The following is a 16,004-nucleotide window of genomic DNA, read 5'->3' as shown; positions in this document are numbered from 1 at the left end:
GTCTAAGACACTAACTAAAGAGGTAATTCAATGAACAAAAGAAAAGGTTACTCCCTAGCCCCTAACTCCCTCAGCATCCCTACTGCCCACCATTCTAGTAAAGCACGTCACAAACAGAGGCCATGGCATGTAACAAAATCCGACTCTATATCCATCTCCTTACAATGCCTTGGTAAATCAGAAGGCAGAAGCTTGCTCAGGCAGGGACAGCAACAGAGCAGCAGTCTATGTTAAAAAAGCTGAGCCAGAGAACTGACAAACACTTTTGATGCTCCAGAATGTGTGGCACTCCACTTTCCTCAGGGAAAGAACCCAGCATCTGGTGGGAATCAGTTCTGTGCCCTCCAAAATGATTTGGGACAGTGACTAAGGCTGGTGAATTGTGAATTGCCCACCATCTGATAAGGCTTTGAGATTCAGCCCCCAGAGAAGGTACACTCAAAGGGAATATGGCTTCCAGATAAAATCAGAGTCCAAATATCACTGAATAAATATTATACAACCGAGGAAGCTGAATCAACAAATGTCAAGGAAGAAGAACATGAAGATTCCTATGAGAGCAAAGAATAATTTAAAAGAGGAATAAAAATTGTGAAAACAGAATTTATGGCTGAGATGGCAGAAATAATTGGCAGAATAGAAAAATTTGTATCTGTCTTGGCTAGTCTCACCAAAGAAACAAAAGACATAAAGAGTAGGGATGCAAATGCACAGAAAGCCATAAATTATTTACTTTCCAAATACCTCAGTGGGGGGGAGGGGGATGTGTATAAGGGAAACAAAAAGACCAACAAAAGACAACAACAATAACCATTAAGAGATTTATTTCTAGATTTGTGCAAGGTGCCAAGAGTGAAAGCAAAAGACAAATAGAAAAGATGTGAAAAAGGATTTTGATCTTCAAAATTATATCTAGAGCTGTTGAAGGACAAATCAAAATATAATATATTTAAAATACATTTTGTATAAATCTAAAAAGCAGCTGGAGAGATGACTATTGAGTTTTAGGTTTAAACTGTATTTTGCAAATAGTATTTTTTTGACACTTTTCAGGCTATGTGACTATTGTCAAATCAATTAAAATCTCTGAGTTTACTCTCTTAGACTGAGACATATTGCAGATTTCAGATCTTCCAAATGGTAAGTTCCCATTAAATAAACCATAAGTTCTTTATTATTTGATATTTAATTAATTGAACACTTCCCAATCATATGTAAAACAATTAAACACTTTTTTTAAAAATTATGTTCCAAATTTTCTCTCTCTCACTCTCAACACCCACTCCTCCTGAAGAAAGTAAGCAATTTAATATTAATTATGCATGTGAAGTCATGCAGAACATATTTCTCTATTAGCTATACAACAAAAGAAAGCACAAATAAAAATTAAAATCAAAGAAAGAATGTATGCTTCAATTTGTATTCAGGATTCATCAGTTCTCCCTCTGGAGGTGGACAGCATTTTTCATCATGAGTTCTTGGGAATTGTCTTAGATTACTGTCTTTTTGTTTTGTTTTGTTTCAGATTATTTTCTTCAGAGTAGTCTAGTCTTTCACATTTGATCATTCATACAATATTGCTGTCACTGAATACAATGTTCTCCTGGTTCTATTTATTTCATTTTGCTTCAGTACATATAAATCTTCTGACTTCATTTTTTCTGAAACCATCTTGCTGATCATTTCTTATAAAACAATAATATTCCATCAGGATTTTATTATCAGAGATTATTCAGCCATTCCCCAATTAATGAGTTTCCCCAATTCCTAATTATTTACCAAGAAAAAATAAGTATATTATATATATATACATATATATGTGTGTGTATGCATATGTATACACACATATATACATACACACACATACATATGTATATTACAAATAGGTCCCTTTCTCTTTTTTAAAAAATGTTTTTGAGATAAAGATGTTGCAATAATGGTATTGTAGGTGAAAGAGAATGCACAGTTTTGTGATCTTTTGGACATAGTTCCAAATTGCTCTCCAGGACAGTCTTTCACACCTCCACCAATTGTGCGTTAGTGTCCCAACTATTCCAGATTCCCTTCAGCATTTGTTTTTTTTTTCTTTTTCTGTCATGCTAGTCAATCTGTGGTTTTGTGGAGTTGTTTTAAGTTGCATTTTTCTAATCAGTAATGATTTAGGGAACTTTTCATGTGACTACTGATAATTTTGATTTATTCTTCTGAAAACTGCCTGTTCGTATTTTTTGACCATTTGTCAAGTGGGGAATGGCTCTTACTTTTATAAATTTGGCTCAATTCCCTATACATCTGAGAAATGAGTTTTATATCACAGAAACATTCTATAATTATTCCCCCACCCCAGTTTCCTATTTTCCTTCTAATTTTGGTGGCATAAGTTTTGTTTGCATCCAATATATCCCCTCTTTCTCTTATTTGTCATAAACTCTTCCCTTATCCATAGATCTGACAGGTACATTTCCATGTTCCCCTAATTTATTTATGATAACACCATTCATGTATAAATCATTTATCTTTTTTCACCTTATAATGACATATAATTTGACATATTAGTCTATGACTAAATTCTGCCAAAGTATACAGGTTTCCCACAAATTTTTGTGAAATCGTAAGTTCAGTTTGAATGCCTGAGTTTATCAAACACTAAATTACTATGGGCATTTAGTACTGTGTGTTGTGTACCTAATCTTTCCCACTGATCTTCCATTGTGTGTTTTAGATGGTACCAGATTGTTTTGATCATTTCTATTTGGTAGTATAGTTTGGAATCTGTAACTCCTAGACTAGACTGCCTTCCTAAACATTTTTTATTCCCTTGATACTCTTGACCATTTGCACATCCAGAAGAATTATGTTACAATTTTTTTATCTTTACAAAATAATTCTTTAGTAGTTGGATTGCTATGGTACTGAGTAATTAAATTATCTCAGCTAGGATAGTCACTTTTATTATTTTGGCTAGCCCTCTCCATAACAATATTTCTCAAATTGTTTAGATTTGTGTGTGTCTATGTGTGTTTAATTGTGTTCATACAGTCCCTGGATTTGTCTTGGCAGGTAGACTCCCAAGTAGTTCATATTGTCTGTAGCTATTTTAAGTGGAATTCCTCTCTCTATCATTTGCTGCTAGGTTTTGTTGGTAATATATTGAAATGTTGATGATTTCTGGGGGTTTGTTTTATATCCTGCTACATTGTTGAAATTGTTCATTGCTTCAACTGGATTCTTTTCAGTTTCTTCTCTGTAATTCTCTAAGTATATTCTCACACTATGTTTCCCCATGGCTTATTTTTTCCTTCATTTTTTTCTTGTGTTACTTCTATAGCAAACAATTCTATTACAATATTGAACAACATCCCTGCTTCACCTCTGATCTCATTGAGTAGGCTTCAAGAATATCCGTGTAAAAGATAATGCTCACTGATGATTTTTGATAGATATTACTTATCACTTTAAGAAAGGCTCCATTGATTCCTTTGTCTTCTAGTGTTTTTTAAAGGTATTTTCTCAAGTTGTTGTATTTCTCAATAGGATTTTTATTCATTGATTAATATAATTGTATGATATTTGGTGTTTTTATTATTGCTATTCAACTGTCTTGATAGTTTTCCTAATATGGAACCAATCCTGCTTTCTTGGTATAAATTCCATCTGGTCATAATATAGATCTTTGTGATATATTGTCATATTTCCTTTCATAGTATTTTCCTTAAAATGTTAGAATTGATCAAAAACTTTCTTTCTCTGTCTTCCATCTCCCTGCTTTAATTATCAAAACCATATTTGTATCTTAAAAGTTTAAATAGTATTAGGAGTGATTATTTCTTAAATGTTTGGGAGAATTCCCTGGTAAATCTATCATGTCCTGGGGATGATCTTTCTTAGGCAGCACATTTATGGTTTGTTCCATTTTGTTTTTCAAGATATCATCAATAAAACATACTATTTCCTCTTTTTTTATGTTGAGCATTTTATTTTGGAAATATTCATCCATTTTGCTTAGATTTTCAGTTTTTCTGGTATATAATTGGGCAAAATAACTCCTAACAATTCCTTTCAATTTCATCTTCATTGGTGGTGAATTCACAGATTTCATTTTTGTTACTGGAAATTTCGTTCTATTTTTAAATCATATTACCCAATGGTTTATGTATTTTTCCTACCTAAAACCAGCTTCTAGTTTTACTACTTAGTTTAATGGTTTTCTTACTTTCAAATTTATTAACCTCTCCTTTGATTTTCAGAATTCCCATTTTGTTATACAATTGGCAATTAATTTGTTCTGTTTATTAGCTTTTTTAAATGCTTAATTAATTAAATTAAATTTTAATTTATTTTTTAATTTTTAATTTAATTTTAATTTTTAATTTAATTCATTGATCTGCTCTTTCTAAACTTTTATTAATGTATTGATTTAGAGGCAAAAATTTTCTCCAAATTACAGCTTTAGCCACATCCCACCAATTTTGAAATCTCTTCTCTTATTTTTTGTGTATTTTCATGCTATAAATACTCAATTTATTCAGATTAAACTTTATTCCAGGCAAAGCTCCAAAATGAAGATTTGATATCAGTATAAAAGTAGCTGTCAGGAAATAGAAATTATCCCAAGAAAGGCAAGAGACAGAAGAGAGTGGTGAAGTGAAGATAGAAGATATAGGTATGCAGAGTGTAATTCTGATGAGACATGATTTCCTGGGAAGAGAAGGAAAAGGAAGAGTTGGGAAGAGGCTGGAAATCAGAGAAACCTACTGCACAGATTACAATGGTTAAAAAAAATTAACAGCAACGCAAAAGTTTACTAAATGCAGAACAAAGACTCTTAAGCAAGTGGTGTCAGGTAATTTTGATATTGTAAAAACTTCAATTAAAAAAAAAAAAAGATTGACACTACAGAGTTTCTAGACAAAGCCCTAGACCTCAAGATCTATCCATGCAAATGATCAGTGAGAAGGAAAATTTATAATAATCCAGGGTGAAAGGAAGGTAAGTTACATGAATGCCTAAATAATTAAATAACTAGGCCAAAGTAATTATTGTAATGGGTTCATGTAAAGCTAGATGTCAGTCTCTGACAGAATCTATCAATGATCACTTATCAAACACCTATGCATGTACCAGGCACTATGCTATGCATTGGGGATACAAAAAGTTGCAAAAGATATTTACTGGCCTTAAGTTGATGCTGTTATATGTTTGCATAAATGGCTTAGAACAGGGTAAAAATAGAATAGTTAACAAAATTACATATGATACAAAGTTGGGAAGGTGAGCTAACATCTTGAATGAAAAAGTGGTATCCAAAATGATGTCAGTAGCATAGCATATGATCCAAATCTAAAAAGATGAAAGTTAACCATAGAAATAAGATCTGGTCAGAGCTCATTGTAGGAGATCAGATATGCCATGAAACTCCCTCTATGGACACTCCCTCTACAAATATATGTCTTCAAGTTCTCTGCAAATTATAGTCTCTGGGAGTAGGCTTGAACCCTTGGGGATAAAGTGATGCTCTGAGGGTCTCACAGTCAATGAGAGTGTTAGAAAGAATTCATCTCAATACTAGCTCACTATCCACTATCACATTTCCTTTGAATGAAAAATAATACAGATAAATGCAAAGTCCCACTCTTTGGCTAGAAATCCAACTCTACGATGACAGCATTTGGGGGGTTAGGATGGAGGTAAGATATGATTAAACAAAGAATTTTAAAAAAAACAGTATTTTTGTCAATTTACTGAGCTCACGTGTCAGGCAGAATAACTTAAATGGTCTGTCACTTTTATAGCCACAAAATTTATAGCCCAATATGGCACCAGCATTATTGACTGCCCTGACACACTTCTGACACATGTGAAGACAGCATAAAGAGCAGTTACATAGAAAGGGAATGGGAGTTGTTTTACATGGCTCCGAATGGCAAAGTCAAAGAGGGAAAATGATTTAAAAAAAAAATGAATCCAATTCAGCATTATATCAGGAAAATAATCTTAAAGTAAGAACTATTCCTAAGCAGAAAGTTCCCCAGCACTACACTGCAGACATTTAAGTAAATTTTTTTAAAGTATTATTAGGAGGGATTATTGTTCAGATAGGGATTGGACTAGATGACCTAAGATTTTCCAAAACAATTTGAGTAGAAGCAGTTATAATACAGGGCTATTACAATTTAGAAACTGATTAAAATTATACTGCTAATTATGATGTTCTTCCAGTCTGTACACTAAAATTTCTAATTATGGACTTTTTTTTTAATTATGAAAGAGGTAAGAAGTTGTTGAGAGTAATTTCAATTTCTAAATATCTGTCACTCAACTAGCAATTATTTAGCACCTATTATGTATCAGACACTCTGTAAGCACCAGGGATGGAAAACTAAAAATAAAAGCCCCTATTTTCAAGGAGTTCATACACATAAAAAACCCCAAACAAACAAAAAAAGATATACCATTAAAATAATGAGACCATCCTTACATTAGAAATAATGTTTACCTCTTGATACCTATAAGCTCTGCCTAACCCAATGTTATCTAAAAACTTATTTTAACTTCTTTTTGTATGCTAATGTGGTCTATCTTGTTCCCCTTTTTTTTGGCTATAATATTACGTTGTTGAATAACAAAATGTCAGAGTCGGAAAGTATCTGTCTACCATGGACTTCTAGTTTACCTTCTAGTCTAACATGTTTAAAATGAATCCTCCCACCACCGCTCTATCAAGTGGGCATCTAGTTTTTGCTTGAAGATTTCTACAAAATGGAAATTTTGATACGTCTTGAGAAAGGCTGTTAGACGGATATTTGCCTAATTTTCTTACATCAAACCTAAAACTGCCTTTTTGCCACTTTAACCAGTGCTACTGAGTTCCATTCACTGGTTCCAAGTAAAACAAATCCAACTCTTCTTCACTGAGACAGTCCCTCAAATATTAGATTACAGTCTCCCTAACTGTTCTTTAAATTTAAAAAAATCTCATATTGCTTTAACTCATCTTCATATGACATGACCTGGAGATCCTTAACCATTCTGATTGATGTTCTCAGTAACCAAGTCAAGTCAACAAGCATTTATTAAGTATTAATTTGTGCCAGACACTGTAGTAAGTCCTGAAGATACAAAGGAAATAAAAAACAAACAAAAAATAAACCAAATAAACCCTTACTCTCAAAGAGCTCATAAGGAGGAGATAGAATGAAAATAACTGTGCAAATAAGATATAGACAGGATAGATTTTTGATATAATCAATATGCTTCTACCTCTCAAAAGTGTTTTGTTTTGTTTTTTTGCAAAAATGTAGCTTCCAGTACTCAGCTGAATGATCCAAATTTGTTCTGGTCTGTACAGAGTACATTGGCACTATTACCTACTCAGTCCAGGACATCAGGCCTTTCAATGCAGCCCAAGACACCACTGGTTTAACTGGCTTCATATCACACATGTTGGCTAATGTTGAACTTGAAGTTCTCTGAAATTCTCTCTTGTATCAACTGCCAAACTTCCTCCATTTTTAATATGAAGTTTATTTTAACCCAATTATAGAAATTTAAATTTATTCCAATAAAATTGAATCTTCCTAGATTTAGAACAAGGTCCTACCCTGTCAAATTAATATTTTTTATTTATTTAAAATTTAATATTTTTAATTCCCAATGGTCATTCAAATCCAAATTATCTCGCCTTCAGCTTTATGTGATTTGAAAAGGTAATAAGCATGCATTTGTATGTTCAACTGTTAAGTTAAAGACAAAGGATTCAAATAGCACAAGTCTAAGGACATATACTTGGCAAATTTTCCCCTGAGTTGCCACGGAGTTATTGACATATCAGGACTTCATACATTTGAGGTAATCAATTGAGGTCTTGCATAAAATTAGGTAAAAATACTCTAACCTATAATCATTGACTTTATTGTTTTTAAGGCTTCTGTGTTTCATGGAAGCAAATGGAATTTTTGGCAATATACTCTTACTTTTCCTTCTTAACAAGTTAATGGAACAAATAAATTTATGTCAGAAACTCAAGCAGAATAATAGATTAAACATAAACTTGATATGATTATGCTTAAAATATTTATGTGTACAAAACTATGCATATACATGTACACAGACATGTGTACACACACAAACATACATATAGATACATACATATATGTGTGTGTATACAAGCACTGATTTGAAATACAGAATAACCATGGAACCAACATGTTTTCTATCACTAGACATTGGAACAACCTACATCCTGATTCTGAAGATACAACTGATTTTTTAACTCATAGGCAATTATTAAACTACATGGAAATCTACTTTAAAATTATATTGTTCATCAATGTAAGCTTTACCATTTTTCCCTCCACAGTATAACTACCGAAACCTAATGCTTAGTACTAATCTTTCTTAGTTAAATAGTCAAAATCAACACTTTGTAATTTAAATTACATAGAACATGAGTTTGCATAGGCTACAGAGAGAAAAGGAATCTTGAAAAGATATGAAAGCATCACATTTAGTTGTAGAACAGAATACATTAATCTTTTCCAGCACATTCCCTACTGAAACTAGTCTTACACTAGTCTTCAGGTGAGTCATGCTGTAAAACTTGCAACTGATTCTTCAACAGTGGGATGGTACTACATGGAACAAAGCCCACATAAAATGGTGAGGAAGAGTAATAAACACATATTTAATCTTTTGAGTTGACTCTAATTTAGTTATATTATATGAAGAAAACATTTGAGCTCAATAAGAAGGAATGTTGAACAAAGATTCTTTTTTGCATGCCATAATCTGTAGACTGAAAAGCAAAATTATTTTCTCATTCATTAAGAGAAAACTTGGTGTTAAAAAAAAGAAAAATTGATGCCTTTTCTTCTCCCTCTATCCCTTCTGCTTTTTAGACAAAACAAGTGAGAGAAAAAATATATGGAATTAAATTAAAATAAAATTTCAATCATATTTTTTTCAGAACCAAAGAATCCTAAATTAGAAGATTTTTTTTTTTAAATAAGCACTTATTTTGTACAATGTATCAAGACTGTGCTAAGTGCTTTACAAGTATCATTTTATTTTTTCCTCACAACAACTCTGGGAGGTAGGGACGATTATCATTCCATTTTTACAGACGAGTAAACTGAAGCAGACTTTAGTGACTTGCCTAGGTTAACGCAAACACTATTTGAGGTTAAATTTTGACTTAGGTCTTCCTAATTTCAAGTCCAGTGCTTTAACAAGTGCACCAAAAAGAAACTTCAATATAGTGGTAAGACCAGCATTAACCACGAGGAACTACCCATATCATGAAAGTCAGCAGATTTTACAGTGCATTCATGACAGGGAAACACATGCCTACAAGTGACAATGGCAGAATACAAAATGAGCTCTTGCTCTTTTTACCAGTTGAACAGATGTACCAAAGGTGATCAGGTTTTGATAGTACCTATGAAAGTTCTATGATGATTTTCCCAAGAATAGACAGAACCAATAAATTGTTAACTCCAATTATAACCATAATATATAATCAAGCTAGATAATCATAACATGTGCAGTAGGGGGATCATCTATTCCAATAACCTTATTAAGGAGAAAACTGAAATATAGGAGGGTAAAGTGACTTCCTCATCTATCCTTGCTTCTTTCCATTCTTTAGGAACTCAAATAAAAATGCAGTTGTTCTTTTCCCTAGTTCTCAACTAGGAAACTTTTACTAGCTCTCAACAAAATTTCTTCTTTCCAAACTGGTGAAGAGCTGAAAACTCTATTATTTCCTTCCTAAATTTTGTCACAACTTTGTAAATATCTTTGTGAACAAACAGGGATTATTCCAGTACCATTATTTTGTCAGAAATTTCAAATTATTGCTATTGATAATGCAGAGTGCAGAGATAGAGTTGAGGCAAACAGAATATGGAAAGAAAGGAATAAATTAAGAAAATATAAAATCTTACCAAATGCACCAGAAAATACAATATTTTTTCTGGGTGTCTCAGAAGAATAGGAAGACAGGGGTTATAACTTTACAAATTGATAGAGAAGTAAGTTAGGAGTGAAAGTAGAGGTGAGGAAGACACTAGATACTAAAAGACACCAATATTGAGATATATTGACTTTGCATCACTGTATCTTGCACGTATTAATACTCTTTTAAAAATCTTAGCTTATGGCCTTTTTAATCATTTTATTTGTTTTAAGTGTTTTACAATCACTTCCATATAACTTAATTTTTTTCCAGTTTTTGGCCACAACAAAGAGTGCTGCTATAAATATTTTTGTACTTGTGGGATCCTTTCCCATTTTTATGATCTCTTAGGGATATAGTCTTAGAAGCGGTATTGCTGGGTCAAAGGGTATGCACATTTTTGTAACCCGTTGGGTATAGTTTCAAGTTGCTCTGAAGAAAGGCTGGATTAGCTCACTTCTCCACCAACAATGAATTAGTGTTCCAACTCTCCCACATCTTCTCCAAAATTTATTATCATCCTGTTTTGTCATATTAGCCAATCTGATAGGTGTGATGTGGTATCTCAGAGCTGCTTTGATTTGCATCTCTCTAATCAATAATGATTTAGAGCATTTTTTCATATGACTATACATAACCTTAATTTCTTCCTCTGAAAACTGTCTGTTCATATCCTTTGACAATTTATCAATTGGGGAATGATTTTTATTCTTGTACATTTGACACAGTTCTCTATATATTTTAGAAATAAATCCTTTATCATAGACACTAATTGCAAAAGTTCCTTCCCAGTTTTCTGCTTCCCTCCTAATCTTGGTTTCATTGGGTTTGTTTGTACAAAAACTTTTCAATTTAATGTAATCAAAATTATGCATTTTGCACTTCATAATGCTTTTCATCTCTTGTTTCATCAAAAGCTCTTCCCTTAACCATAAATCTCATAAATACACTATTCTTTGCTCCACAAATTTGTTTATAGTGTCAATCGTCACACCCAGATCACGTACTCATTTGGACTTTATTTTGTGTATGGTGTCAAACATTGGTCTATGCCTAGTTTCCACTACACTGTTATCCAGTTTTCTTAGCAATTTTGTCGACCAGTGAGTTCTTATCCCAGAAGCCAGGGTCCTTGGGTTTATCAAATAGTAGATTGCTATATACATTGACTACTGTGTCTTGGGTACCTAACTTACTCCACTGGTCTATCCTTCTGCTTCTTAGCCAAGTGATTTTGATATGCTGCTTTATAATACAATTTGAGATCTGGTAGAGCTAGGCCACCTTCCCTAGCATTTCTTTTCATTAGTTCCTTTGATATTCTGGACCTTTTGTTCTTCCAGATGAATTTTGATATTATTTTATTCAGATCTAGAAAATAATTATCTGATAATTTAATTGGTCTGGCACTGAATACGTTAATTAATTTAGGTAGAATTGTCATTTTTATTATATTAGCTCATCCCACCAAGGAGCAACTGATGTTTTTCCACTTGCTTAGATCTAACTTTATTTGTGTGAAAAGAGTTTTATAATTGTGTTCATATAGTCCCTGAGTGTGTTTTGGCAGGTAGACTCCCAAATATTTTATAGTGTCTACCCTAGCTTTAAATGGGATTTCTCTTTCTGTCTCTTGCTGTTGGGCTTTGTTAGTAATACACAGAAATGCAGAAGATTTGTGTGGGTTTATTTGGTAACCTGAAACTTTGCCAAAGTTGTTTATTATTTCAAGTAGTTTTTTACTTGATTCTCTGGAATTCTCTAAGTATATCATCACATCATCTGTAAAGAGTGATAACTTAGTTTCTTCTTTGCCTATTCTAATTCCTCAAATTTCCTTTTCTTCTATTATCACAAGTAATATTTCTAGTACCATAGTGGTGATAACAGACATCTTTGTTTCACCTCTGATCCTATTGGAAATGCATCTAGTGTATCTCCATTGCATATAATGCTTACTGAAGGTTTTTGATATACACTGCTTATTATATTATGGAAAGTTCCATTTATCTCTATGTTCTCCAGTGATTTCAATAGGAATGGATGTTGTATTTTGTGGAAAGCTCTTTCTGCATCTATTCAGATAATCATTTGGTTTCTGTTAGTGTTTTTTTGTTGATATGATCAATTATGTTAGTAGTTTTTCTAATATTGAATCAACCCTGAATTCCTGGTATAAATTCTACCTGATCATAAATATTATTCTCATGATAAGTTGCTGTACTCTTTTTTATAAAATCTTATTTAAAACTTTTCATCTATATTCATTAGAGAAATTGATCTATAATTTTCTTTCTCTGTTTTGGCACTTCCTAGTTTAGGTATCAAAACCTTATTTGTATTATAAAAAGAATTTGAGAGGACTCCTTCCACAATTTTCCCAAATAGTCTGTATAGTTTTGGAATCAACTGCTCTTTACATGTTTGATGGAATTCACTTGTGAATCCATCTGGCCCTGGAGATTTTTTCCTAGTGAGTTCATTGATGGCTTGTTCAATTTCTTTTTCTGAGATGCGGTTATATAAGTATTCATCTTTCTCTTCTGTTAATCTGGGCAATGTATATCTTTTAAAATATTCATCCATCTCATTTAGATTGTTGAATTTATGGGCATACAGATGGGCAAAGTAATTTCTTATTTTTATTTTAATTTCTTCTTCATTGGAGGTGAGTTTACCTTTTTCATTTTTGATATTGGTAATTTGGTTTTCTTCTTTCTTTTTTTTTAATCAAATTGACCAAAAGTTTATCAATTTTATTGGATTTTTCATAAAATCAACTCATAGTTTTATTTATTAGTTCAATAGCTTTCTTAATTTCAATTTTATTAATCTCTCCTTTGGTTTTCAGTATTTCTAATTTGGTATTTACTTGGGAATTTTCAATTTGTTCTTTTTCTAGCTTTTTCAGCTGCATGCCCAATTCACTTATCTCTTCTTTTTCTATTTTATTCATGTAGGCATTCAAAGACATGAAACTTCCCATAAGAACTGCTTTTGTAGTTTTGTATGTAGTCTCTCATAAGATTTGGTAGGTTGTCTCATTATTGTCATTCTCTTGAAAGAAATCGTTGATTGTTTCTATAATTTGTTGTTTAACTCACTCATTCTTTAGGATTAAATTGTTTAGTTTCCAATTAGTTTTTGCTTTATGTTTCTATGGACTTTGATCACATTTAATTTTTATTGCGTTATGATCTGAGAGGGATGCTTTGACTATCTCTGCCTTTCTGCACTGGATTGTTAGGTTTTTATACCCTAGTACATGGTCAATTTTTGTACGTGTGCCATGTACCACCGAGAAAAAGGTATATTCTTTTCTATCCCCATTCAATTTTCTCCAGAGATCTATCATATCTACTTTATCCAGAGTTCTATTCACCTCCTTAACTTCTTTCTTGTTTATTTTGAGGTTAAATTTATCAAGTTCAGAGAGGGGGAGGTTGAGGTCCCCCACTAGTATAGTTTTGCTGTCTGTTTCTTCCTGTAATTCCCCTAACTTCTCCTCTAAGAATTTGGATGCTATACCACTTGGAGCATATATGTTTAGTAATACAATTGCTTCGTTTTCTGTGGTGCATTTTAGCAGGCTATAGTTTCCATCCTTTTCTCTGTTGATTAGATCTATTTCAGCTTTTGCTTTGTCTGAGATTAGGACTGCTACCTCAGCTTTTTTTACATCAGATGAAGCACAAAATATTCTACTCCAACCTTTTACCTTTACCCTGTGTGTATGCCCCTGTTTCAAGTGTGTTTCTTATAAACAACATATTGTTGGATTATGGTTTTTAATCCTTTCTGCTATCTGTCCCGGTTTTATGAGAGAGTTCATCCCATTCACATTCACAGTTATGATTACTATCTGTGTCTTTCCCTCCATTCTCTTTCCTCTTGTTTATGCTTTAATTGTCCCTTCTCCCTTTCCTTCCACAAGAGTTTTAATTTTTTACCTATGCCTCCCTCAGTCTTCCCTCCCTTCTTTTAACCCCTCTCCCTTTTAATCCCCTTTCCCTTACTACTACTTCCCTCCCATTTAGCCTCCCCTCTATTTTCTTTCTCTCTCCTCTCCTACTGCCTATAGAGCTAATTGTATTTCTATACTTAACTGCGTTTGTTGTACCCTCTTTGAATCCAATCAGATGAGAGTACCTCTCAAACAATGCTCATCTCCCTCCCCCCTTTCCCTCTACTGTAATATATTTTTGTGCCTCTTACTGTAGTGGAATTTATTTTTTTTTCTGCCTCCTGCTTTTCACATGTCCCCTTACAATCCCTTCACACCCTTGCATGTAATCTGGCTGAGACAGCTCCTGATGATCTGCACTGAAGGCTTGCAAATCTTAGATTCCCTCAATAACCCTGTGAGATAGGTACTCTCTTTTAACTCATTAGAACACAAAACAAAACACAGAGAGGTTATTATGAGGGTTTTTCAAGGCAGGGCTGGAACTTGGTTCTTCCTAACAGGATTAACTTGTTTCATTATAATCTCTGCTTCTTAAGCATAACCTCAAACATACCACTGCTAAAAAGAGAGGTAAATAACAGTAATCAGAAACTACATCGCAACACATGGTGCCCAAAGAATGGATGCAAGTCACAAAAAAATTTAGAGGCAAGAAAAATTTAACAGTTTGTTGGAGTTGGGGGAGATGTCTACATCTTGGCAGACTGCTCCTAAAATGGGAGGGCATTAGTGGTATTTATTTCCTATTGGTAGTAATGAGGTGGCTGAGTGATTGATGGATGAATGGGTGGATGATGACTGATGGATGGATGGGTGGAACCATGGCACAAAGGGAGGGGAGGTGGTCTTGGTGTGGAACGTCTTTCATTGCACTGGCCATTCTGTATAATCCACTCTTGGTTCTTCTCCAGTGTCTCCTTTCTGAGTTGTACCTGATCTTATTACCAGTTTTCATTTGAATTCATTGAGGGATGGACAATTGTGGTTCTGTTTCTTGGCCAAGAACCTCTTGATTCTAAATGTTTTATGAGAGAACATCATGATGAGATGACAGCCGAGTTTCCACCACGATGACTGGATGGATGAAAAAAAGGCATGATATACTCTTAATGAGTGCCTGTTGTATTGGATTCATCAGTCTATAGGACCAGATAATTTCCCAATAACCCCAGTCTGCTTCCTCTGGAGGAAAAAAAATAGCAAAGAAAGGGGGAAGAATAGAATTCCCTTTACAATGTTACTTAGCACTAACTCACTACCACCACAAATATTCCACATCTCCTTGCTAAGGTCCTAAAATTATGTCAACATAAAAAAGTGTCATTTGATGATAGAAGTGGAATTTCTAAAATTCAGCTGTTTAATTAAAACTATACTTTAGTAATAAGATTTTATTGTTTAATACAGGTAAAATAATCCTGCAAATGGTTCCCTTTTCCTCTCTTCCTTCTTTCCTTCCTTTTTTCTTTCCTTTCTTGCTTCTTTCCTTCCTTCTTTCCTTCTTGTCTTCCTTGCTTCCTTCCTTCTTTCATTGATCAAGTATCAGGACTGGTAGAGATCTGTTTTGATAGATTAATGGAGTAGCAAGGTTTGGGGCTTCTGAAGTGTGTGGAAATGTTGTCAACAAAGGGATGCAAAAAGTATATTAGGAAAGAAAGAAATCTCTAAAGCTTCTCAACCTTACTTAGGGTAGACTACATTTACCTCCAATGGGGCTAGGATGAATAAATGTCGTAATAAATGTTGGGTATTTTTGTCACATAATTTTAAATACAGAAAGTTTTCCTTCATATGATTTAAGAATGAATATCTATGCATATTTGTCCAAATCACAGACATAGCTTTTAAATAAAGGAACTCTGTTTCTTAAATTTCATATTAAATATATTTAATTGAAACAGCAATTTTGGATTATGTCAGAAATTATAGTAAGATCCAGAAAGGACATACCTAAGGACTATAATCTTCTTTTTTAAAAAAAAAAATTTTTATTTATTTAACTTTAAACATTCATTTTCACAAAATTTTGGGTTCCAAATTTTGTCCCCTTTTGTCCCCTCCCCCCATCCCAAAACACCGAGC

At 33.2% G+C, this 16,004-nt stretch overlaps 1 protein-coding gene across 1 annotated transcript; it reads right to left on the bottom strand.

Annotated features, from left to right (window-relative positions):
• Nucleotides 1-14,658: 14,658 nt before the first annotated feature.
• LOC140531901 (large ribosomal subunit protein eL39-like) lies at nucleotides 14,659-14,960 on the bottom strand. Its single transcript, XM_072650550.1, is given in 2 exon segments — nucleotides 14,659-14,894; nucleotides 14,897-14,960. Coding segments are annotated over 2 exon segments (300 nt in total).
• Nucleotides 14,961-16,004: the final 1,044 nt, after the last annotated feature.

This window comes from Notamacropus eugenii, chromosome 3 (genome assembly GCF_028372415.1).
Source record: "Notamacropus eugenii isolate mMacEug1 chromosome 3, mMacEug1.pri_v2, whole genome shotgun sequence".
NCBI lineage: Eukaryota > Metazoa > Chordata > Mammalia > Diprotodontia > Macropodidae > Notamacropus > Notamacropus eugenii.
This window is presented reverse-complemented; position numbering and strand designations above follow the sequence as displayed.